This window comes from Oryzias latipes, chromosome 21 (assembly GCF_053564925.1).
Source record: "Oryzias latipes strain Hd-rR chromosome 21, Olatipes_Hd-rR_3.1".
NCBI lineage: Eukaryota > Metazoa > Chordata > Actinopteri > Beloniformes > Adrianichthyidae > Oryzias > Oryzias latipes.
In genome coordinates, this window is record NC_136257.1 from 25,401,264 (window position 1) to 25,428,390 (window position 27,127).

The 27,127-nt window shown below is 39.4% G+C and overlaps 1 protein-coding gene across 6 annotated transcripts; it reads right to left on the reverse strand.

Annotated features, from left to right (window-relative positions):
* Positions 1-25,963, reverse strand: adam23b (ADAM metallopeptidase domain 23b). 6 transcript variants are annotated; one of them, XM_078939738.1, is made up of 27 exons: positions 25,586-25,963; positions 24,967-25,184; positions 24,686-24,762; positions 22,383-22,446; positions 21,234-21,316; positions 21,060-21,123; positions 19,488-19,560; positions 19,029-19,096; positions 18,878-18,943; positions 16,147-16,215; positions 15,704-15,870; positions 15,269-15,353; positions 15,095-15,182; positions 13,640-13,691; positions 12,767-12,866; positions 11,444-11,515; positions 10,838-10,924; positions 10,572-10,652; positions 10,427-10,477; positions 10,271-10,334; positions 10,074-10,179; positions 7,604-7,723; positions 7,348-7,516; positions 5,251-5,362; positions 4,809-4,899; positions 3,903-3,993; positions 1,139-1,662 (listed from the first exon to the last, which is right to left on the reverse strand). In XM_078939738.1, exons 1-26 carry the CDS (start codon positions 25,659-25,661, stop codon positions 3,987-3,989), a joined length of 2,310 nt encoding a protein of 769 aa, XP_078795864.1. In that variant the 5' UTR covers positions 25,662-25,963; the 3' UTR covers positions 1,139-1,662; positions 3,903-3,986. The 6 variants fall into 6 exon arrangements, with proteins under 6 accessions (XP_011488109.1, XP_078795864.1, XP_011488110.1 ...); XM_078939737.1 differs by lacking the exon at positions 4,809-4,899 and adding an exon at positions 2,365-2,479 and having other exon boundaries at positions 1,532-1,662; XM_078939739.1 differs by lacking the exon at positions 1,139-1,662 and adding an exon at positions 2,365-2,479.
* Between the last annotated feature and the right edge of the window lie 1,164 nt (positions 25,964-27,127).

Genomic DNA, 27,127 nt, shown 5'->3' on the forward strand with positions numbered 1-27,127 from the left:
CAAAATTTGTCAATATCTTTATTTATGGGTACATGAGTACACTGTACATGATGCAGTGAGAAAGGGACACCAGACGATGAACATCATAGAGGACTGCAACAATGCCAGTGCTGAGGCAACACCTGAAACACACCAACGATCAGCCGGACCAGACAAGGTAAGTAGCCCTGCACGAAGAAACTGTTCAGACCCCCGTATGCTACAGGCGCCAACCTGTGTGCATGTGGGATTAGAAATGTCAGACTGGATGAAAAACACTCAAAAATAATTTTATGTTTAACATTATGTTGACACATTTTTTTAATCTCATTCATTTCTTTGTTTTTATTTTAATTTTTTTAAATGTCCATCCACAGGTTGAAGCTAAATAAAAACGAGACGTAGGATTGGCTGGATAAAAAGATCAGCTGATAATCAAAGGTTTTCGTTAGTCCGAGTCTACATTGATGTGACTGTTACCCATTCTTGTGTGCAATATCCTTCTTTGCATAGTAAATAAAAGTTAAATGTTTCTGTTGTTGACATGCACCTATTTTTCTTGCAGATTTTGGGGCCACCAATATAGAACTCTAAGCCCACTATAGTGATTGCATGCAGAGTTACCAGAGGAGCGGGACTTGATTTATAACGGGGCCTTAAAAAGGTTAAGCTAGTATTGTGGGTCTTGATGAGGGTCGTTCAAGGAGAGCTGATTGGACAGGTGAGCGTCTGCACGGACAGACTTCCTGTCCTCAGCAGTACGAGAGGCACCACAGGCTGCAGACAGAGAAAGAAAGTGCTCTGCGTGCAACAACATCCAAGTATTCAGGTGATTTTTTTTTTCCTGTTTTTTTTTTTTTCTTTGGCTTTTTGAGTCACCCTCAGAGTTACTTCATAAAGTCTCGGACGTCATTGCGGTTCGAATCCGTCAAGAACAGCCATGCTTCTCCTCGACAGTTCAGCTTCTTATGCTTTTGTTGCCACAAAAACATTACTGTATGTATGGGGTAGAAAAAGAAAAGCAGTCTAAATTCTTGCAAATGATTATTTTAGCTGTGAACCTAACCGTCGTATTCATGTAAAGTTATGTGCTTTCACCTTGTGGTCCACTTTGTCCTCATGAGACCCCAAATGCAGCACCTAAACATGAATTGAATGATTGTTTTTTTTTTTTTTTTTCACTCAAGTTGGTTTTTAACCAGGCTTTCTCCTGCAACAAATAATCTCTTGTATTTCTCTGCTTTATATTCCTAGCTTTGGTAGCCATGCTGAGCCCGGCGGGGGGAGGGCTGTTCATGCCAAAGGGGGAGGGCCAGTAAGCAGCACACTTTTTGTGTTAATCATGCCAGATAAGAAGATGATGTGGACTCTGCCTGAATGCACTGGCACTAAACGATGGGACAGGAGCTCTGTCACTCAATGGTCAGGGTGGAGCGAGGGTAATGGGGGAGGTGGAGTCCAAAAAGGCTGTATTTATAATGACACTACAATGAAATTTGTTAAAATGTCCACTATGTATTTGAAAAGTAAAATATAGTGCAAGAAAAAAATAAATAAAGAATTCAGCAGCAGTAAGTGCAGTCCACCTTTCAGGAATCAACTAAGGAAGCTTTGGAGAAATCCTGGGTCTCTTCAGCTTAAATGGCCTGGGCGTTGGGGTCGTATCGCCGTTTCTTCACATTTCTTTTGAGGAGATAAAAAAAGGAGAAGTTAGAATCCGACACAGTTGCTTTCTCCAACACAGCTGGTGCAACCTGGACGAGCGACCGCACTAAGCTTTAAAGTTTTCAGCAAAGGAAAACGCTGAAATGAACTTATTTGAGAGAAAATTAGTACTCAATGCACATTTTTGAGTGCTCAAGTGAGGAAAAGCTGGTCCATGTTGGGCCGTTCTGCCTTGACTGCAAAGAAACAACCAGAGGTATTCAAATATGAACTTAAAACTGTTATTCATTTATTTTTTTTAAACAAAGAAATCAAGCATTAATCAAATTTTGCGACAAAACCCTCTGTTGCCATCTTTCAGACAAGTGCAGGTTGGCTTGTGCGTGAAACAACAGTGCATGTGAAGTGTAGGAGCCAGAGGTTTTGATGTGAAAAGACATCGTTCCACTCAAAACACAACCATCTGGGGGGGAAAACATGAATTATACTCTACAGGAGAAGGAAAGAGGAGACAAACAACAGCAGCAGCAGCGGTAACACTAACTACTACCAACAGTGGGACAACAACGAGCACAACAACAGGAGTGATGCAAAACCTCCCCGTACTGTGGCTTGCTGTGGGGCTTCAATCACTCTGTCATGCACCTCTTCCAATAGTAGGCCAGTTGAAGGTGGCACTATTGTAGGTGGTTCATGCAGTGCAGTGTGCTGTGTCTGTACCAGGTCTGTGAAGCAGGCAGCAATGGCAGCTGGTGTGGGCGGGTCCGAGAGTCCTGCTATGCTTTAGGGCGGGGCCTGGTCGTCCAGGCGGATGTGGCCAGCCATGGCACAAAGGCTGCAGGCAACAAAAAGGTCCCGTTTTGTCTCTTGAGCGCTCTCACAACTCCATTTAAAGGCTCCGCCTCAAACGGCGGCGGATCGGGAGAGAGATTATGGAGGTGATGAGAGGACGACAACCCTGGACCAAATTGCGGGTTCGACTCAGCCTTTGTGCGATGAACTGAGCTCTGAATCATCACGTCTGCATGCAGAAACGTTTTGCTTCTTAGTCTGCTTTCTGTCTGTTCTTTGATTTTTTGGTGCTATCTGGCATGCTTGTGTGGCTGCTGGGTTAGATTTCTCATCTTGCTTTCTTTTTTAGATTAAAAAAGAAAAATAAATCAGCCCTGCTGCTCAAGACAGCAGGTAAATTAAAGGTTCTTTGGAAACTTCTGCATCTTTCTCTGCTCAGAGTTTGGGTCACTGAGGGGATAAGATGGGGTCAAATCCGGATCAGCCTAAAGTGAATGAAAAACCAGATGGTAAATTTGAAAAAGTGACTATAAAAATTTAAAAACTGTTTTAAACTTGAAAGTACACATCATTGTAACTTGACGAAATTATTGAAAATGTGATAAAGGAAAATGTAAATTTGAAAATGTCTATATTTTAAACGCGGAAGAATTATTTAAAATAAAAAATTAAAAAATCAACTTTTGTTCTTTCCTTTCTATCCTTCACTGTCAGTCCTCAATTTACAGTTTTTATTTAGACATTTTGCTTTTGATGCTTCTAATTTCTATGGGGGGGGGGGGTGCTTTGAGCTCATTGGCTACCAGGACATGATTGACATAAGGTGAAAAAGGTTATACTGATGTCATAACCTAGACTCTGAGATGAAACTGCAAATTGAGGAATAAAAACAAAAAATCTAAAGTTAAAAATGCAAAATAGGCTTACAAGTGAACATTATTTTTCATATGGTAACACTTAATTCAAGTTTCAAGTTTTTCTAATTTAAAATTTCTTTTAAGTTTAAAATATATATGTGCTTTCAAATTTACAATCTGGTTTTTCATTCTCTTAAAGCTGATCCTGTTTTGACCCCATAGGATTAGAGTGTTAACTATAAAAGCAACTTTTCTTGGTGAATATTTTCCCCCTAATTTGTCCAAATCTGGCTTCTCCAGATTGGGGTCAGTGAACATGCATGTCAAGCACTGAGCTCTGCCCATCCAATCAGTTTGAGGTTATGCTACAGATGTAAAGTCAACCCCCAGAGCCCTTAAAAAAATCCCTTTTAAAGCACGAAAACCCTCCACTGTAAAACAATCTGGAGTGCAAAACAAACAAACAAACAAACAATCTCCTTTTGAGTGCGTCTTCCTGCGTTGTCCATTCTGGGGAACCTTTTCTGTAGCAGGAGCTCAAACCCTGGTGTCTAGAAGCAGCAGAGATGCTACAGTTAGAGCAGGAGAGGCATGCGGCGTGTTGCTTACTTAAAGCCCCATCCAGTCCCCCCCAGCACTATGGCAGCCACAAGGATGGCTCCGGCGATGGAGCCTATTATTAGATTGGTGGCACTAGGACCTGTAGAGGGTTATGGGGAAAAAGACATGAGTTTCTATGCCCACTTACTTTACCAAGGACAATTGTCTATACAGCGATGACTTCACATGGAACAGAAAACATACCATAAGTGTACTATTACAGTAAAATGACTGAGAATGTATTTTGCATGCTTTGTCATCCCTTTTTCTTTAAGTGTGTGTGTCAAGTGGTTTGGAAGTATTCAAGTCAACATTTATCTGCCTTGAATTGAGGTTCTAAAGATCAGGGGTTTGTCTGTTAAGGTTGTGCAGAAGACTAGACCCTGCATGACTGAAGAGGTTTGGAAATTGACAGGCGATTTGTGACCTGTAGTAGGAGAAATGCAAAAGAAAAATGTTTGTTCTTTTTTCTTTTTTTTTGTCGGGGTCCGAGTCACCACACAGCCTCCAACTGACGACAAGCCATATCACTAACTGGACACTTCTCAGGACGGTTCTCATCTAAATGCCCCACATGCCCCAGAAAGGAGAGGATCACAGGAGCAACCACATAACGACTAATAGTAAGAAAGAGGACAGGAACGAGGGCAGGAGGAGGGAAGATGGAGAGAGAAGCTAATGGGGAAACAAAAGAAAAAACAGAAACGTGGCAGGAAAAAAGGGGGGAAGTCCACCAATCAATCAAATGACACTGAGAACATCCAATCACATGACAATTACATGGTCATCACCAACACACAAGAAAACACAAAGCCACCGGGACGCACACACGGGCTCAGGCCGGCTCACAAGACCGCCCGCACACTGAGGCACCACTATGAGAGGAAGAGCTGTGAAAGGGTTAAAGATGCTTACTCTATTCCCCACCCTGTGCCTCCAAAAATCACCCCCAGGGCCAGAATGGTCCCTGCTACTGCCCCTATCAGCCTGTTAGTTGCCACGCTCACTGTGCAGAGGGAAAAGGAGCATTATTACCACCCTGTCAAAAACAGATAGCAGGCTTCTGCTCGAGAGCCATGGATGAAGTAACACACAGTTCCTTTCGGGGTGCTTTCCACCCCTTCAAGCACGTCTCTTCCCCTTCGGATCCAAGCACAAGGCGCACAGCTAGAATGTGCGTTCATGTTATCCTCCGAATTAAAGTAAACAACTCAATTACTGCGTTTTACACTGGAGTCGTAACAACCGTAATACATCTTGGAAAATATCACTCAGTAACTTGGATTCCTGCTCGATCAGTCTTAACCGAACCAGAAAAAGCCTTTCTTTCAGATGATGGAGTTGAAAAAAAACCAACCCTTGGGTTCGTTATCCTCGGAGACTTCGGGTTCTTTGGGGGGGTCCGGCATGCTGCAGTCTGTCCCTGCCCAGGTGCTGTCACAGGTACATGTGGCTTCATTGTTGCAGACCTGAGTGGACAAAATGCAGCAACCTCACAACATTTCAGTTATCCAGGTTTTTCTTTGTTTTAACAGCATTTTTTAGCTCACTTTTTCACCATTTTTTGTGTTGTGATTGCTAATCTGATAGTAAACTATGTTTTTATTTTAATTATTCGTTTATTTGAAAGGGAGATTGCACATTAAAAAGCATCCCTGCAAATGTACCAGTAAGCCAAAGATTATTTTGGATCTGTTGTCCCTGGACAAGAGGCTAATCTGTCAAAAATTGATGTGAAATTACTAACAATAATACGGCATAAACATAAATGAGAATTAGAGTATTTCACAACATTGTAAAGGATAAAAAATACAATATAAATCTATTCATTCATTCATTTTCTGTACCGCTTTGTCCCTTTCGGGGTCACGGGGCTGCCGGAGCCTATCCAGGCCACTTGGGCATAGGCAGGGGATGCCCTGGACAGGTCGCCAGTCTGTTGCAGGGTGGAATATCCTCAATCACACATCCATTCACTCTCACACTCACACCTATGGACAATTTAGAGTTGCCAATTAACCTATGAAGCATGTTTTTTGGACAGTGGGAGGAAGCCGGAGATCCTGGAGAAAACCCACGCAGACACAGGGAGAACATGCAAACTCCACACAGAAAGGTCCCCCGTTGATGTATTTTTCATGTCCCCCAGCCAGGACTTGAACCAAGGGCCTTCTTGCTGTGAGGCAAGAGCGCTAACCACTGCGCCACCGTGCGCACTAAATATCAGGAATAATATTTACCGGTACATTTTTCGATACAATATTAATTATGAAAATGTTTTTAATCATTCCATTTGTAATGGCCTTGCACTCTGGAGTTTTGCCACCCTTCCAAAGTCTTCTGCCCGCCTCCTGCCCCCCTATGTAAAATGTTCAAGCGCCGTCCCTGATTGTAAGTAAAAATACAATGTAAATCTAAAAACAGCAGAGATAGATACTGACTTTGTAAAAAGGAAAATAAAAAAACAGTCACAGCATAAATTAAACAATCAGTCAATAAATAAATCATTGATTCAAATTTCAAAGATCATAAAAGTATACAAATATGTCTTCAAAAATAACATATACATCTCAAGCTAACTAAAACTGGAATGCAGGCTACACATAAAATTGCTGTCAATGTGACGTGTGATAGCACTATTCGAGTAAAATCAATATTTAATATAAAATAAAATAAAATGTGTTTCTCTCTGAAGGCTAACTTATCTACAAACTGATCAAATAATCACTATGTTACTATGTAAAAAAAGCCTAACATGAGGTGTTTTTTTCTCTCTTTGATCATAAAATTCTATCAATTTATTGATGGAAATTTTCCCACAAATCCATAAATGCATTTCTGTTTAACATGATGACCAGAGTGTCTGCTGGAAACCAGTCATTGCTTTATTCTGAGGCCTTCAGGTCACTTTTAGGTTCTTTTTATCTCCTGTGAAGTACTTAGTAATAATTATGTTTGAAGAAAGAATTATTCCTGAATAAAATTTGATTACAATTTTAATAAATACTGACCTTTATCAATTTTTTTTTCCAAAATTAGTTTTTCTTGGTTTTTAACAGTTTTAAAACAAGGGATTTAAATTGAACAATTGTGAAGCTTTCATTAAAGGACAAAATAAAGATGAACAGTTTTATTTTTTGTTGGAGAAATGTCTTTAATAGAATCTATTAATTTGAAAAATCAATATAGCACAATTCAAAAGAAGATTTTTTTTCAGCCCTTGTGATAACGTGTAGTTTAAAATTTGTATATTTTAAGTGGGAAAAGGATGATAATAAGAAAATTGGTATTCAACAACAACACAATCTAAAAATTGAACTTCAGCAAATTTAACCTCAGCCTGACAGCCTAGAAGAAAATTGCTCTTGGGTTAAGACTTAAGTTTATTACTGGGCATGTCTTTACAGAGACACACACCTGTGAAAAACAGTTGTTTTGTTTTAACAGGACTCACCCCATGGGCAGAGCAGACCTGTCCATTAGGTCCGATGGGACACGTGCTCATGTTGAGCGACTGGATGGGCAGACACTTGCGGTCAAGGCACATCATTGACGGCCCGCAGGGAGTCCCATCCTCCACATAGCCTAAATCCGTTTCATCGTCCAAGAGGACGTGAGCCCCACTAAGAGACGGTTAAGAGAAGGAAACCTGATAACAAGTTCTGGTAAATGGGTATCAAAATCCACTTTAAAAAGCAAAACTTCTTTACGTGCAATGTATGACGTTTCCTTGGTGGTTAAAAGAGGTCGTGGTGATATCTTCTTTCAGTGTTCCAATGCGTGGAATTTTCCCCACATTGGTACACAGAAGGTAACCACAGAACACATCACTGTAACAGACAAGGGAAAAACACAATAATTTTTTAAGCCTAATTGCACAAAAACACACACTTTTATTCGAGTTTATTTAGCAACACGATACTTTTATTTATTAATAGAAAAAGACACAATTTTTTAATGTGTTTTGTCTGTCAGTGAAAATTTTATATCATTCATCTTGACTAAAGTTACATTTTAATTAATGTTAGATGATAGATTGACTCCATAAAAGAAAACTTTTGTGTAATTTGAGAAATGCTTAAAAAAAAAAGATGTATGGGAAAAATATCAACATTCTTATAAAACAGCTGATTTAGTGTCAGAAAAAAACCGGCACCTTCACACAAAAACTAATAGAAATGCTGAGAAGACCTAAAGTGTCTGCGCTTAGGTCCTTCACTACAACTAAAAGGAGCTTCATCAACATTTGAAGCAGCATCCAGAGGGCTCTTACAATGACTGGACTTAGAGGGAACTTCTTTATCTAATACTCATCAAGAGTCATTGTCTCTGCAAGTGTAAACTCGGAACAATGTCAGACAAAATCTGTCATGATTTATAAAGTCAGAAAAATAAAATAAAAATCATTCATAAGACATAGCAACAACAACTTAAATACCAACAATTGAGAGTTTTTTCACGTGCTTTCATTCTGCAAATTTTTAGTTTAAGAGTTGTGACATTTACAACATTTATGTTTACATTTCTCATTCTATTTCTTATACAACAACTGTATTAGAAAGATTAAACATTATTGTAAAGTTTTGGTTTGTGCAGTAAACGTTTGAATATACTGTCTAAATTGAAGGTTAGAGCTGGCAAAGGAGGAATAGGATTCTTCCTATTCTGATTGGATTAAACACATTTTTCACAAATTTACAGTAGAGTTATAGGAAATCCAGCTGATTGTCTGAATGAGGAAGAATTCAAACCACACAGGCAAGTTTTTTTAACCTTCAAGAACCCAAAAAGTAAATTCAGCTAAAGCCTAATGCTTTTAAAAATGCTGTGAGATACATCTAACCTTCTTTAAGAATACTTGGATTACTGTCCAGAAAATGAGAAACTCTTTGTGGCAGTTAATTAGCAAAAAGTACTTTGGGTTACAAAAATCTGATCTGGTACACAACTCTTAAGCTGCAGTTCTGCACTTTTACTTTTTTGTGAAACAAATGCTTTTTTGTTTTTATCTCTAGAACACCAGAGTCAACTTTTCCCCAAAACAGCATTGTTGAAAAAGCCTGCATTTTTCTTTTAAATATTTTGTTTTTCATTCCAGCTCAAAAAAGACAGTATTTATGGATAGAAAAAAAAAAAAAAATCTGTTGCAGATTTTTGGATGCTAGATTTTCTTTAGGAAGATAATAATAAATTACTATTAATTAATAAATGCAGGACAAAAGTGCCATAATAATGTGTTTAGGCTCCCAATTATCCATAAATTGCTTCCAGACTTGAAGGTTCACAAATATTTCCTTGAATATTTTTGATATTTTTATCAGCAAACATTTAAAGCTTTGTTGTTGTTTTTTCAAACGTTTGCATTATTAAATATTTTCCTTCAATAAAATCAATGTTTTCTCAATTTTCTGTGTAGGCATTGATTTAGGAAATTAAAATCTGCTGGTTAAAAAACGATTTAAAACTCTTAAGCCAATAAAGCAGAGTCTATTGGGTGAGGCCCAGATTTGGTGAGGTGGAAATATTTGATTTTGGCCATTTGGCCCGAAATTCTTTTAACAATTTTTAAAACATTAAATTCAAAAGAACTATTTAATGAACATTTGTAGCAATGATATACTTTTCATTTATTCCCATAGTACAAAAATACATCTAAATATGGTTTTACCAAAATCACTGTATATTTGTTGATTTTTGGCACCAGTCATTCCTAGTTAGCATGTCTCGTCTGGTAGTCCCTCTTGATGTTGAACTCCTTGAAAACAGCCACAGTCTCTTGGCATATTTGGCAGAGAATGTTTTCAAATTTCACTAGAAAAATTGTCTGCCAATTTCCATTTGTCCTGGAAGCGATGGCTGTCAACTTTTCCTTCTTTGTTTACATTTGGAATTTTAAAAATGAGCAAGAAATTGTCACAGAATGGTCACACGACAGTTTTGCCACAGGTTCACAGTTTTAAAACGTATTTAGCCAACCACAATAAGGAATAAAATCCTACACTTAGTTTTTAGAAAGTGCTGCGGGCCGCATATTCTGGATTTTATTAAAGGTGTCACATTTGGCCCACTGGCCGGACTTTGGACATGTCTGGTATATAACATTTGATTTTTATTTTTAATTGTAATTGTAAAGAAATATCACAATGAATGTAATTTTTGTCATTTTCAATTCCAACTCACTGTTTGCTACACTGGATCCATCGCTCTCCATCTTTTCCGCAGTTTCCCTTCTCCGTACCCTCCGTGTTCAGCTTCTCATAGCAGAACTTCTCCGAACCTCCAGCCTCTAAAACGGACAGAAACAAAGGAACTTTACATACAAAAGCAGCTACATTTTTAAAATCAGTTACTAAAGTGAATTAACGACGCTCTCTTACTTGTACCCCAAATGTATTTACACTGGTTCTCTCTGGTTTTGCATTCACCCGAATAACAGCGACCCTTTAATTAAAGGAAAACAGTTTATATGATGAGTTTCAAGATTTACCCATTGGTTGAAGCTCCACTTTGAACAAAAACATATTTTTTCCTACCTGGTTTACCTGGCAAAGGTAACCATCTTGTTTATGCAGGTTGGGTGGACACTGTAAAAGTCACACGGAAAAGCACATTCACTGAAAATTCGAAAAAAAAAGCTTTTTAAAGATGGAAGTAGATGAATAAGCAACACTAAAACACCTGTCCAGAATCCCCACTGCAGGTCTCTGAGATATCACAGTCGTTCACAGCATACCGACAGGTTAAACTTCGGGGAAGGAACTGTCGGGAATATGAGATGAAGCAGTTTTTTTGAAACGTTCAGACTTAATCATACTAGAAATGTCCTGAAGTTGAGTCATAGCAACTGCACGTAAAATCTTTCGTTTGAAGGGAAAAGATTTTATGTCCAATTGCTATGACTTAAGACAACACTACCCGGATGAATGAGAACCTTCACGACATACCAGACATGTGTTATTGCAGCACGGCCCGTCACTACAGTGGGCTCCATTGGCAAGGGAACACTTCTTGCAGCATTCCTTGTAGCAGTCCTAAAATAAATCAAATTGGGAAACAGTTGAGACAAGACCTTGCAGGTGTGACACAATAGAGTGAAGAGAAACGAAGAGAAACTCATTTGTCAGTTATTATGTTTGTCAGACATCTTGGTTCTTCTGTTATCAGACACGGTTGTGTTTTTCACATACCTGACATGTTTTGTGGACGTCTTCCGTCTTCGTCAGTCGTCATCAGATGGTACTGTGTGACATATATAAAAACAGATGATTGTGACAGAGGCAAAGTCGCCCGTCAAATTTTGACACCCCTTGATGTCCGTTTTCTTCTGGAGGATGTTACTCCATGTATTGGAGAGCAGGAAGGCCCCCTAATCCCGGATAATGGAAGTGTGGGCTCTCCACCGCCTCCATAAGATACGTCACACTGTACAATCTGATGACGACTCTGACAAAGACGTCCATCGAAACATGTCAGGTATGTGAAAAACACAACCGTGTCTGATAACAGAAGAACCAAGAAATCAGTTAATAATACAGACATTATGAACTTACTGATCTCAGTCCACAGTCGCACTCCTCCCCAACTTCCACAAATCCATTTCCACAATGTGCCACCTCAAACAGCTGCCAGAAGAAAACAGGCCATCATGCATGGGTACAAGGCACTGACTGTATATGAGAAGTGGACTGAGTAACACCTCCTGACTGCCATTCCAAATAAGAAGTACCCGCTGGTTCCAAGTCAAAATCCCTTAAACTTCTATTGAAAAAAAAACCAAAAACATCTATTTCTCTGTTATTATGTTTGTCAGAATAATCATTCTTGCTCTGCTATCTTTTTTAACATGTTCATGCTAATTACGGAAGCCAAAATTGGCCTACCCTACTTTTTTTCTTTTTTTTTGACCACAAAAAAATGAGGACAGCTAATATGAGAAAAACTTTTGTTTCGTCACATAGACACTTTGAGACGTTAAGTTCTTTATTTTTAGGTTACTGCAGGCCACAACCAACACCGTACAGCTTACACCAACAATTCTCAACAACAGAAATGCTCCCCAAAAGTTGCTTTTTTCTGTCAATTTCCTCCTTAAACACCTTAAAGGCCCTATACCATGCTTTTCTTTAGCTTGCTGTTTATAAAATGGAAGTATTTTCGCCGCTTTTTTCCCAGCTAGCTCCGCGGACTACTTTTTTGTAAGGAATTAACATTTAAACAAACTTAAAAGCTCAAAAAAGTTGATTTTGCATGATTAAGGCCCTTTAAGTTCTTTACTTTGTAGTTACTGCAGGCCATAGCCAACGCCATATAGCTTACACCAACAACTTTAAACAACAGAAACGGTCCCCAAAAGTTGTTTTTCTTTAATACATTTATTAGTGGAGCTATGCTCCTCAGACACCTTAATTCCGTTTCATGCACCAGCCCCCTGTCCCTTTATTTCCCTTACTTAGCCAGTAACTGAACCCTATAAGCCCAAACCCTCGATAACAGGTTGAATGACAAAACTTAGGGCCTTCTATGCCCGGTGTGTTCACTGAGACAGTAGCGGAACCCAAACAGCCAGCCAGTCCAACTCAGTCTGCTACAATAATTTTTTCCTTTTTGTACAATCCACAGCAAAACAAAGTAGTTGTCAGAGAAAATGCTGAACACTAGAAGAACTGATCAATTTCCTAACGATTACTGGTTCTAACATGGCAACTGACTGAATTGACTTCACTTGGTAGGAGCTGGAGGTAACATGAATGACGTCTCACTCCCTCGGTCGAGTTCTCATAAACAGTCATTTTGGATTGAGGTTATACACATGTGCAGCATGATCCATGAACCAACTGTTGGACACAACAAGATCCAAACTGTGTGCACCTAACCTTGGTTGGCCTGTTGAACAAACATGAGCCTCCACCTTTCAAGAGGAACTCCTTGTAGTCTGAGATGCTGCATTTGGAGAATTTCTGAGGTTTTTGGACTCTGAGACAAAAAAGGAAAAAAACATCAAACTTTTCACAGTTATACCAATTTATGTTTGAACAATGACTAAAATTCAAATCTTATACAAGCAGGCAATTTTCAGTCCTGCAGTCCCTTTATCTTATTTCCTCTCCCCTCCTGGGGAGTGGGAGTGCTTCCAGACTCCAGTTGGCTCATCCGTGCTCCAGTTCCTGACCGTTTACCTCGCCTTTGCTCCTGCTCCTACACCTGGCTGTGGATCCTGCCTCTGGCTCATCTCTGGCGCGTCTCTGCTCTGTACCTGACCGAGTACCTCGCCTCTGCTCCTGCTCCTACACCTGGCTGTGGTTCCTGTCTCCGGCTCGACTCGCGCCTTTGACTGTCCCCACAACCACGGCTGGATGAAGCTCGTCTGCTGGACTTTTATATATGCAGTTGTAGATTTAGATAAGTTAATTCTTCTCTAAGATTTCTGGTAAATCGCCTGTCCGTCCTGGGGGAGGATCCCTCCTTCATGTGGGCACCCCTGAGGTTTCTTCGTTTTTTCCGGAATCCGTTTTTTTTGGGAGTTTTTCCTTACCGCGAAGGGGGGTCTAAGGGCAGGGATGCCAGTGTAGCTTAGTCAGTTTGTTAGTTCATTTTAGTATTTTTCTATTGAACTCTTTGTATTCGTGATCCTTTTGATTTCATGTTTTACTTCGAAGCCCATCGAGACGACTGTTGTTGTGATTTTGGGCTATACAAATAAAATTGAATTGAATTGAATTGAATCTTGTGTGTTTGTGTGCCTTTACCCATTGTCCTCCATTATGCAGCCGCTCATCTGGTTAGTACAACCGCATTCTTCTGCAAGACAAAAGCAGAGCAATCATTGATAGCCACATAGGAAGAAAAAATCCACAACTTTCGTTAGTGAATTCAGCAACAGAAACTTAAAACCTTGTTGGTTTTTCAGCAGGAATTTTTTTGTCTTGTAGCACTTTTTTAAGGATATCACTTTCTGACCTATCAGCTGTTCGGTGACTGCTTTCTTAACTAACCTCACATTGAACAATAAACTCCATCTGTTCCTCCACTTGCACAGGCTAACACAGACACATTTTTGTTTTAATATACCTGTATATGTAATTTTAAAGTTGGTCCCAACTTATAGATTGCAATATGGACCCATTTGCAGACTCAACAAAGTCCATTTAAGAAGAAATGTTTTCAACAAAATGACATGAGAGCTTAAACTCAGATCATTGAGCACTCATGGAGATAAGTTAATTTAACCCTTTAAGACCCTTAACACCACTGCCTCCCGAGCGTGGCTAGGCTGTAGCTCACTGCTCCTCCATGGGGTCAAATGTGGAGAAGAATTTCTCCATTGTGGGATAAATAAAGTATCAGTTATCTGATGGTTGATGTCAATTAACTTCTTGTGCAGACACTTTGTTTTTAACGAAATAACATTTATTTTATATTGATGATTCAAAACTTACAGACATTTTATTTCACTTGGTCGAAAACCATTTGCCCTCCAGCCCAACGCACCCATCAAATTACAGATTGTACCTGTATTTAACATGTCAGGTTCCCATGATCACGACTCCCACAGGACAAACAATTTATGTACACTTTGGCTCCTATGATCCAAAATGCATGCCTGGTTTTCACTAGCCACAAAGAACTCACATCACTCCTCTCTTCAAGTCTTTGCCCTCAGATTCAAAGCCCTGACCCTCGCCTACAGAGCGAGTGGTGAACTCCACAGCTCTGTAGGCGAGCTTTTTACCCCCTACATGCAAACTACAGTTTACAAAAGTGCGACATCTGGTGGTTCCTGCACAATATGGCGAAGGATCAGAAGCTCTTTTCAGGTCTGTGATCCAACAGTGGTGTAATGGCCGGAACATCTCAGCAGGCATAGCAGCCTCATTTGCAATCTTCAAGAAAAGGTTAAACACTATTTTTGTAATATTTTAAAACACAATAAGAACATTTTATAAAGCTCTTTCTGTCTTAGAATGTTTTTGTACCTTATTTGTTTGTTACTTTGGATGAAAAAATCTGCTAAATGCGTTCAGCAGCAACTTGTTTAATGCAAGCATGAAAAATGGCAAAATCTTTTCTAAATCATTAGTTTTTCTACTGCTTCATGGGGAACATTTTCACATGAGAGCATCTTGCAGCATCAACATTTTGGTTTGGTTCAATTCAAAAGCTGTCTTACTGTTTTTTTTTTACTAAACGTGTTTTATTAATACTTCTCTTGGATGCCGGGTCCCACTGAATGCCGAGGTTCTGTGCCAGGCTCTGGGACAAGACCGATGCCATGGACCAGGGACTGCTGGGCTGTAGACACAGTAGAGACCAAATATTGTCCAGCTGCAAGGACACGCACACAGATAGGAAAAAGACATCTGATCGCTGTTCCTGACCTCATTGACTCCCACTCCTCGGTTTAATGAACACATGCCTCCAAAGTACGCTGCACTGCTTCTGCGGTATTGGAAGTTCAGATTTCTGAAAGAGCAACAGAGACAAAAAAACACTTAAAAAAGTATGCGAAAAAAATGATTTTTTAAAATTATTATTCTACTGACCCACTGTCCAAACAAAATTAAAATTATATCTAAAAGGAAGTACCAAACTGACAAAAAATATTGTGACAGCCCTGTTGATTGATTTGATCAATGATTTGATTGATTTACATATTTATAAATGGGGGGGAGGGAATAAATTGATATCCGCAAACTCAAGGTCATGTTTCGGTAGAACAGAGCGTGTGCAGTTTATACTTCAAACCAATCGTTGTAGATTAAAACGGCTCTTAACATTTCAAAAAAGCTGAGTCGATAGAGAAAAGAACCTACGAGAAGAGCTGCACTGAATCGGCGTGGAGCTTGATGCTCTGCTGCCGGTACTTGGAGAAATCTCGTAGCATCTCTAGAGGCTTCTCAGTTATGGTGATGTGATCCTTTTCCGTCCAGATCTCCACGGCAACGAGCACCACTCGCGTGTGCAGCTGTTCTTTGAAGATCTATCATTAAAGCACGGAGCGAATGCAGGCAATAAATGAAGACAGCCAGAGAAAGGAAAAAGAGCAGAGTAAGAGGAAAACAACACCAGGTGTGAGTTCGAGTGACACACAGGGAGGTGCAGCACACTGAGGTGAAGGAACTGAGGGCTAATTTAAATTAGTGCTTGATAAAAGCCAAGCTACAAAACATTATTTTCATTAAAGTGATGAAGCTACTTTATGGGTACTAACAAAAATACACACAAATGTCAAAGCGTTTCCAAAAGGCTTACTTACACCATCCACAAGGTTGACTGTTGACTTGACAATATTTCTCGTGTGCTGCTTGTTCTTGTGCCGTTTATACTGCAGACATAAAGGAAAAAAGCGGGGATTGTGAGTTCATGATGCATACTCTATGATGTTCAAAGTGCTAACTTCAGTGACAATGCTCCCATCTCGTGGGGAAAAAAGCAGCGCAGTCCTGAATTATTGATGAGTTGAAAAAACAGCGTTTCCCTGATATTTAATCTACATAAAGATTTTCCCATCTCAGACCCATTAAGCCAACTGCTTTGTTTCAGGAATACGAAAAGTCAGTGATAGCAATAAGCAAGTAAGTAGTTAAATTAATATTTATTTAAGTATTACATTGCATGATAACTAAGAAACACTTTTTCTCTGTTTTATAGAACATAGATCTGAGACTCTGAAGTGATTTTATCATTTTCCTTGAAGTCATCACAGTCAGACTTACTGATCAGATTTAATCATCTGTCTTTCTATCTAACTTTGGATAATTTCACATTAGAAGTGGTCGAGTGTGGGACGACATTTCCTGAACATGTGTACAAAGACAAGATAGAGGAGGCAGCTGCAAAGTAACTTTAAATCTTGGAAAAACAACAAAAGTTGAACACTTTATTATTACTCCTGGAAACTGGGTCATTCCTCACAAAACAAAGGAAATAATGAGTCTTTTAAATAATTTAACTGTAATCCTTGTAAAGGAAATCCTTTTGAATAGAGTTAAAATGTCTCATCATAATGACTGGTTTAAAAATTAAAATTGTGTTCTTTTTCTTGACCCATAATGTTAAAGTGGTTCTGCATTGTTTACATTTGGTGGAAAAGGGAAACTACTTCAAGAGTTTTTTTGGTTTGATGCATTTTTGCACAAGGAGCATCACAGATGTGTACATTCCTGTGATTTAGGGCTGTTTTACAGATTTCCCATAATTTCTTCAAATAAACCTATTTGTGATAACCTGTAACCGCAGATTTTTTTTAAATTTGATGTGTTTTTTTAAACCGGAATTAATGAAACTCTAAAAAATTCCAATTCTAAATTTCACACGGTCTCTTTTAAACTGTAATACCTGTTTACAACAGCTGGTTATGGACCATAGCCTGTTTAACTTTTCATTTACTGAAGTTTCGCATGTTGTGTGATAAAAAACTGCACAAAAATGTAACCAAGTGTTGGGATTTCCAAATAATTGTGAGTGGGTTGTGCTTGTATTGTGGGAAACCTCAGAAACCTTCAACTAAAGCTCTCAAAAGCAGGAAAGTTTTCTTTTTTCTGTTTTTGATTAACGCCTGTGTTGCCGTCTCGGATCATTTTGACGCCAAATGAACACTTTGCTATCATAATGTTTTCAATGAATTAACTAAACTAAAAGTTTTTTTAGGTTTATTTTTGGCCTCATATTCCACTCCGGTCATCTTTGGATCTATATCCAAAGCATTCCTAGTCATCTTGATTATGCCACTTTTAGCCAAAATCAGGAAACCTGTGTCATTTTCTAGGATAGTTTCTGCAGAGCAGCAGTAGTTCATTGGAAATTTGCCTCTGAGTCGGGGGTGGGACTTTTCGCACAGAGCAATCCCACCCCCTTACCCATTACTCATTTTGGAGCTCTGTTAACACGCTCTCCAACCTGACATTTCTGGTGCAACAAAAAGGGTGAGCAATACTGGAGCTATCCAGCCATACATTTTTGAGCCAAATGCAGGCTCAGATGAGGAAAACAAAGACACATATGGATCTATTTGTCTACAAGTTGATGAATCAGAATTTTAATTATTTAATTTTCATTTAACCTTTATTTTACCAGTAAGGTCCCATTGATATTAAAAACCTTTTTTCCAAGGGAGTCTTGGCCAAGAGGCAGCAATTTCTAAAACAACGGTACATAAAACGCACAGCAATACCGTTATATTACATTAAAATGTCTAGATTTATAGATAACACTTCCAAGTTCATGAAGCAGTCTCTAAGTCCTTCAGTCGAATTTTAAAAGCATTTAAAGGCAGCAAATCTGTCATCTTCCAATCTTTCTGTAAGATGTTCCAGATAGCAGGAGCAGAGTGAAGAAATGCTTTTTTCCCCAGCTTTGTACGAGCCAAAGCCACAGTCAACAGTGTCAGCTCATTTGATCTTAACGATTGAAGCTTTTGGCCCACCCAGTGTTTTACGTCACAAATACGATATTTTCCAAACAGCATTTTTTCATCTGCTCCTGATTCCCAACGATTTAAATAAAGAAATACTAAAATGTGTTATCTTAAACTTAATTTCCTTAATTAATGCCGTCCCTTATTAGACCCCCCCACACACACACACACAAGAACATGTTGAATACAACAAAATCTAAGTCTTTAATGTTTTTTTGTCCTTTAACAGTCTATTAAGGTCATGCCATTTTTGGTAGGGATCAAAATTAATCACAAGGTTCATACAAGGGTTTTAATTTGATTTAAGTTTTTAATCTGTAGATGTAAATACGAAAGATGTAAAATAGAAGTAAAGAAAACATGTGATTTTTTTGCCACAATTTGCTAATTTACTGTTGACTTTTCCGTTCCCCTAAACTTAATCATCTGCAACCCTTTCATCCTAATTTTTGTTGCAGACATGTCTCTGACTTTATTCTTTCACATTTTTCAGACGGCTCTGGCTGCCATCCATTCTACAAATTAAAGAGCTTTAAACAGTTATAGGAATTCAGAGTTATGAGAAACGTACCGAGTTGTGGTCACTAACAATCATGAGTTCCAGATACTTCATCTCCTCAAACACACTGCGAGGCATCTATGTAACAAAAGAGCGTCATTGTAAACACAAAAGAGGCAGAAGCGGAGCATTGTTCTGGAGAAAGGATAAATCACAGACTCACTGCTCGTTTTTTTCTGCGCTTCAGCCAGGATAACTCATCCTGCTCAGAGAAGAGCTGCTCCTCCTCCACTGCAGAAAAACACATCAGGAAACCGACTTGCCAAGTGTTTACAACCCAGTAGGCGTATGTGATGTGTTCAAACCATCAGGGACGCCTTTTGGATTGTTTTTCCTCACGTCCCGTGAAAAATTGTGTAAACACAGTGCAAAAACATTTCCAAAAACCTTACACCCACATTATAACATGTATCATGGACAAAAAGCAGGGACAGTTATTCATATTCATCCACTAATATTTTATTTCTCATGTGTTCCTTTTTTCCTAAACCCTGAAAGAAAAAAAAACTCCAAAGAAAAACAATCTATTTGTGCTTAAAAATCTTTAAAAATCAGTGTTGGGTTACAGTGACATGTCAACGCGGAAAAAGGTTTACTAAAACGGCAGAAACAGACACTTTACCCGCTTCCACTGACTTGTTGTTCCACTGAAAAGAGGCGGTTCTTCTGAGCTTGTGAGGCCTTGCAGCTGAATCCTGCAGGAAGGAAACCAGCATGAACAACCAGACTGGGGAGAGTCTCAGACTGGCAAGCGTAGTAATACCAAGCAAGATGGAAGATTTAACTTCAGCTCTATGTTATAAGAGTGCAGCAGGTCAGACATGTAAGTAGTGGGAATGAATAGTATTAAGGATAGGGATAAAAATACATGAAATAACCATCTTCAAGTTAAGATTCAGCTCAATTATTATGAAAATTATTATCAAAAATGCATTTCGTATTAAATAAATAAATAAATATTAAATATTAAATAAATAAATAAAGCTGCAAAAGTGTAAAAAAAACATGTGGTCAACTGTAAAAAACATTAATAATAATATTATTAATGTATAATAATACACAATAAAAATATTAGCTATTTTAGTTCTTTTTTTTATCCCTGTCTGGCAAATTCAGGGACAGACTCAGATTATGACTCGCAACCAAAAAAACTGTTCTTAAATATTAAAATTCTAATAAATCGAAACACAAGAGTGAAAACACAAACCCAAAACTTAGGTAGTTGTGAATAATTCACTGCTTGGAATGAGATTATCATTATATTTGGATCAGAAATCCTTTTGGGGGTTATTTAAAAAAATGATAGATAGAGAAACTTTTGCTGTGACTTTTGAGATTGCTGTCATTGGGACATACCAAATACTTTATGGAAAAGTCAAAAGACATTTTTTAACTAAAAACACAAAACTTATCAGCAGGAAAAACTCTTGAAAATCAGAAAAACAAAAAGTAAAAATTTTCTATAGGTGCATCAACCAATTGAATATGAACAGATAACTTTTTTAACAGTAAGTGAGTTTTTTTGTTTTTAAGTTGATTCACAATGTATTACTATGAATTCAAACATGGATTTATCATTTTTATAATAATCTTGGTATCCTCAAATCCAAATTATTCAATCCAGTCTGCAGACTAAATCAGAAACTTTTAATCTAACCCATATAATTTGGAAAAGTTTGATGTGATAAATGTGTTTTCCCATCATAAAGTGACCAAAAATCTCATTTCCTCCCAAATGATGACCATTTATTATATCTTTAATGGATCAACAAAGAGGAAAATCTCCCTGCAGTCGCCTCAAGCCGTTTAATCTCCCAATAAAAGTTGTAATTATAACTCAGCAAAGCTGCTGCCACATCTTGATTACTTTTATTAGCCCACTGTTATGAAAAAGTAATATTTTTCTACTGCTTGTCTAAGTTTCAATCACCCGATTCTCCACATGAGTTTTTTTGTTTTACAGGATATGTCACCTAAATCCTCTGCGGACATGAATAAATGAAGAGTTTGTAACCTTTGGTCATTCATGCTCCTTCTGTTTGTTCTCCTTCCTTTGAAAACACAAAAATCTATGTAGGATTTCCTTCACTGTCAGTACAAAAACATCAACAATAGCTGGTGGGACTGTGAGCAGATAGACTCAGGAAATTCCTCTCAAGTGTGCATTCGCTTGTGTGCAGTTGGAATAACTTACAACTGAGTGACTTAGGTGCAGGGGCTCAATAAGGTACGCGTGGACTCTGTCATCAAACATGCCGCTGCAGGCGGAGGGAGAGAAGGAGGAAGAGGCCGGTTGAGAAAGAGTGCAGGGGAGAGGCGAGTGTTTTCAGAGATATCCAGAGCACAGCGAGCTTTGATGTTCACTTACTGCAACCCGTTGCAGGTAGATAAGGCCACATGAGAGTTATCGATGCCCCTCACCTGGCCGTGGTAGTAACAGTGCTCACCCCCCTAAAGGGGAGAAGGAACAGCACAAATGCACCATCACTAATCACCAAGCATCATCAATCTGCTTATTATGCAGATTGTCCAGTTTTTTGCACCAAACTTAGAACGTGTCACAAATGTCACTTCAGTTTACCTGAAGTGGATTTCATTTTCCAGTGTTCAAGTCCCACTCCAATCATCTTTTGATCCATTTTTAAAAGCATTTCCAGTGGCCTTTTAAGCATAATCAGGCTATTTTTAGCCAATTAGTTTTTTTTAAACTGTCATTTTATAGGACATATTTTCTGCAGAGCGGCAGAAGTTCATCAGAATATCGCCTCTGAATTGTGGGCCTAACCACTGGCGCAGATCAAACCCACCCTCCTTACCGTCACCCAAAACTGAGTTTTCTGTTTATCTCCCGCTAGCTTACAGCCCCTCACATCCCCAACATCATATTAGTGTTGCAATAAAAATGGCGAGCAATATAGGAGCTATCCAGCCGCACAGTTTCCAGCTAAGAAAAGGAATCGTGGATCTAGTTGTCTGCAAGTAGTTTCTTTGTCATAAATAAGATCTGTTTCAATCTGTATTTTTTTTTTTATCTGCTCTTGGTTTAAAATTATTTGAATAAAAAATGCTCAGAAATATTATTTTAAACTACATTTTCTTAATCTATATCTTCCATCATCACAAAAAATGCCACAAGAACATGTTAGAAACACCAAAAACACAATTTTTATCAGAGTGGGTCTTTAAGATGTGATGTTTCGTCTCGTTCTTTCCTGCTATCTTTCTCTGTGATGCTCATCTTGCTCCTTTACTGCAGTGCTTCCCGTTTCCTCTCCCCTTTATCATGTGACCAGAGCTTCAGCAGGAGGCTGCAGGGGAGTGAGACCCTGCTGATTCAGCTACAGCATGCTCAGCCCATTCCTGTGCCTGATTCAGCAGCAGCAGCAGCAGCCGGCACTCTTTCATCTGTTCTATCTGGACCGATACGAATCTTCTCTGTGTTCTGTCTCCACACAATACTGAACATCTTTGGCTGCTCGCATGCATTGTTCTGCACAAACAGAAATGTTAATTTTACCTTTGACAGAACAGGTTTTCCATCTTCATAGTGGATCTCCACATAGTCTGAAGACAGCAAGTCACTGAGGAAACGAAAAAAGACACTGTTTGTTAAAGCAGAAAAAGGTATTTTAGCCACATTGGGTTCAACAATGAAAACACAAAAAAGAAACCCCTTCTTTGGCACAAACATTGTGGTTAAAAAAAAAATCTTGCACTGCTTCATGTGTCATTTCCACAAGACTAGTCATCACCACACTCTGTCTGGATTATCCTGCACAAACATTCCCGCTTTTCAAAATGGTCAGATGAGAATTTCAACCAAAAGATGATGACTTTGCATTGCCACAAAAACAACAACTCTGCTAAATGTGGAAACAAATGAGGCTGCAACAAGAAAAAGCTCTGGGGCTTTCAAATGAAATAACCCTAAAGTTATGGCTGTAACGAGAAACCCGATCTAAATAATTTTACAGATTAGAAAACCAGGACAAATATCCAAATTAGGAGACAAAAAGGTTAAAAATGATTATGAGGCCGGTCTTCACCTTGAAAGAGCTCCCAGCTGCTCAATCTGAGTCAGCAAAGCTCCCCGTTTCACACTCAGCCTGCTAGCTGACTTCAAGAGACTGCTTTCTGCCACAATGGCGGTTTCCCCCCCCCCAAATAACCTTGCAAATCAACGACGCCCTCCTCTCTGTGCAGCATGATTGAGAACATGGCAACAACAAAAAAAAAGCAAAGTGACTTTGAGTGATGCTGAGCAGATTGTGAACAGGAAGCACACCATTATGTCAGGGGATTCGAGGCATGAGCAGCATCTCTGAGCGACTCCTGAGCTATTTTTAGCTTAAGGGCGGTGTGGGAAGAGCAGGCCATGCGCAGAGCACCCATGGATGACACACACTAAAGGTGTGCGTCTGCTGGAGAGTCGGTGAAAAGCATGATTGAGCGAGGAGGGAGTCCCTCAGTCATCGGGAGGCAGAGTACCTCACTGCAGCAGAAAATCACGAGAGAGACAGAACCAAAAACTCACAGAGGGGAGGAATGATGTGGAGTCTGGCATCAGATCAATGCCAAAATGCTGCCACACTGCTCATGCAGAGCAAAATCTGTCTTAATAAATCAAATCCTCCTCAAAAAGGTCGACAACACCAGAGTGAAAGTACATTTTCAGGATTGTTTTCAAGGAAAAAAACTATTTCAGAGCTTTCAAATTCACAACACCCCCTGCTACCACACCTGCAGTAGTAGTTGGGCAGGTAAAGCATCATCCACCAGCTCGCTAGCAAACCTTTCTATATTTATCTTGCAGCTTTAACACTAAGCAGAATTTCATCCCCTGATCTCCCACAAAAACAAAAGAGGCCCCTCGCAGATAACCTACCTGCAAACAGTTGGGAGTCAAGGTCACAGGGCCTTTTGTGCAGAATAACATGTTTCCGACACACCGCAGCGAGTGGGATGATGGGAGATTATGATAATAAAAGGATGGAAAATATCATTTGCATAAATAAGAGCCTGTGCTCCAGACAGCTGTGCTACTGGCACCCAAATGACACTCAAAGCACTTCAAAAAAGGCTCTCTTTTTTTAAAAGCTTCTCCCTCATTATTAATACTGCAAAAAAGAAACTGTGGTTATATTTTAACAAAGCAGTTGATTCTGAAAGCCAATCCTATGTCTCCTATACGTGCAGAGTGAATCGATACCATTGAGGGGTTTTGAACGGGACGATTACGGCAGACCACTGAACAACTGTCCACTCACTTCCACACACGTCTATTAAGGCGTCTCCGCCTGCAGTCAAAACCGGCTCGTAGCACTTAGAAGAGAGCATTGAATTTCAGCCTCTGAGCTTGCATTATCACCAGCTATAACGCTGCATTAATCACTGATCTGACACTGAACTGCCAGTGGGAATTACGTTTTACCTCAACATATATTTAATAACATTTTATAAACATGAAACACCCTGCTGGACAACTGTGAAATTTTCTCTTTGGAATCTCCTTTACATTCACATATTTATGATCTGCATTCACATCAGTGCTTATTGTTTACCTTTCAATGCTTCATACAATAAATCTTCTCGTGCACAAAGGAACTTTGTAAAATACCTCCCTGGCATTTTACCCTAAAAGTGCTTTTTTTTGGACATTTTCCTTCTGTTTTATTTTTAACCTTGAGTGTCTGAAACATTTGTCAGTCCTCCGGGGACACCCACACACTGCGTTGGTGCACAAAAAAATTTGCACTTTTGTCCAAATTTGACACGGCCCTGCTTTTATAATGCAGACGACACCTATCAAAGAAGACTTACTTGTTCAGCGTTAAATCCAGAACGAATCTGGAGCCAAACGCCTCCAACTGGAAACTCGCCTGGGCGAGGTGGACGGTCTGTGCAGGAGGAAAAGAGTGCAGTAAAAATCTGTCTCGGTCAACATCCACCACAGAGTGATTGTAAATGGGGAGACAGGGTTCATGCAAAATCAATGCAGTCTTCAGGGAAACACATTAAGCTTCCTGTTAAGTAGCAGTATGTTGAAATCAAAAGCAGCTTCTGTGCATGTCTCACCAATGGAAATGTGTGCGTGGGCTCACCTGTCCCTCTGTGGCTTGGTTCCTAGTCTGGGTGTTCAGATCATGGTAGGTGCTCTCTGAGTCCTCGTTCAGGTAGTAGATCAGCCTGGAGGGGTAGGTGATGGTGTGCTCCACTGCATGCTGGGTTGCGTTGCTTGTGGCAGGTGCTGCAGTCGCCTGTTGCTTCAGCAGCCCTAACACTGCATCCCTCTCAACCTTGTCCTCTACTCCTTGAAAATCTGCAAAGGAATTTCCCACCATGCATCAAAAGCTGCAGAAATGCACAGATCAGCTGCTGTCAAAAAAAGACTGATGGCTGCTGAATGGAAACCTTCATGACAGCTCAGGCTGACGGCATTTAAAAAAACATGCAGTTAGATAACACAATCTAAATGTTGCACCTCACTCAAAAGGAATTGATCCTAAATGAGAGAAGAGGGAACAAAGATAGGAACAAAAGATGCAGAGAGGGTAAGGTCTGCCTTCATGCAGCAGCATCCTGGAGACATTTTAAACAATGCAGCTCTGAGGTTTTTGGAAAAACATGAACATGAGCCCATTATCGGACACTATTTCCCCCAGAACCCTGACGGTGAAAGGCCGAGAGTGACAAAGAGATGCCACGGTAACGAATACGCACCGGATGAGGCTAGAGATGGAGGGAGCCAGGGCGAGAGGATGCCGACGAGCGAAGTGGCCAGAAATATCAAATGCATGATTCATATTTGATTGTTGGAATATCTCAATGGCATCATAACAATGTGGTTAATTTGTCGCGATCCATCGTGGCGATGGGGCTGCTGCAGAGGAGGAAGAGGAGAAGAAGGAGGAGAAAGGAGGGAGCCGAGAGAAGAAGGCGGTGGCCAGGCAGCCAGTGTACTGGAAGTCCTGCAGCAGGCTCCTCCTCGATGGTCCCGACCATGTCCTTCCCTCCTGCGAGAGGTCCCCGAGCCCCGACAGCAACCGGGGGAGCTCCGTCCGTCCTCCGAGTGAACGCGCACGAGCCCGCGTCACGTGACGACCGATGGAAGGCAGAAGGCTTAAATCTAAAACATCACATTATCATCCCCGTTTATGACGTGGCCACATTAAACTAATATCTTCTGTGTTTTTGTTTTTATTTTATTTTTTTGAATGTCTATTTTTTATATATTAGCTTATTATCAATCTGATTATTTTTTAATTAGTATTTATTTCAAACCCCTTCTCCTTGGGTTAGAATAGATTAGAATAGAACAGAACAGAACAGAACAGAACAGAATAGCTTTATTATTTTCATTGTAAAGTTACAATGAAATTTAGCAGAAACTCTCCATTGTGCAAAAAGACTACAAGAACAAGATATGGAAACAAACAGTAAAAATATTTCAGGAAAAGTTCCAGAATTTGTTAAAAAAAAAAAAAAAAAGAAAAAAAAAGGAAGAAAATAATAAAATAAAGTGCTACATTCATTTTCTAATGAGACAGATTTCTTTTTACCACTTTTGCTTTAACAAAAAAATATTTTCAATTTTATACCATTAAATGATTGCTCCAATTTTTTATTAAGACTATGACTTGTTTTGAAAATGGTACCTTGAATGGCAAATTGCATCTACTTATATTTATAGCCCTTATACCTTCCTTGAAGGCCCAAAGCGCTTTACTGTCCCATTCACCCATTCACACACATTCACACATTGGTGGCAGCTCCACTGCCTAACACAGGCAGTGGAGCTGCAATGTGGGGTTCAGTGTCTTGCCCAAGGACACTTCGAAACAAGGGCGGGCAAAGCAGGAACTCAACCTACCATCAGAGGTTGAGAACTGTTCCTCTGTACCAAGGCTGCCTTTGTACCCTACTTGTCTAGAAGAACTTAATGTTGTTTTTTCTGTCTTTTTTAGGGAGATTGGAGGTTCACTTTTCATGTCGCTATAATTTTAGTTTGTAGATCAGCTTAGTGGGAAAAGATAACTCTACAACAAAAACCTTCATTGATTTTATAATTCTGTTTTGAAGTCTTTATTCATATAAAACAAAAGTGACATATTTCTTTTTTTTAATTCATGGAAGTTGATAGCACCAGTTGAAGCTTATTTTGCTCAGTTTTTAATTTAATGTTTGTATTTCCTCATGTTTGCTACTATTTTAGACTACTAACCTTCACCTTCTGCTGGTGACACAAGGCAGGTAAAGGCTTAT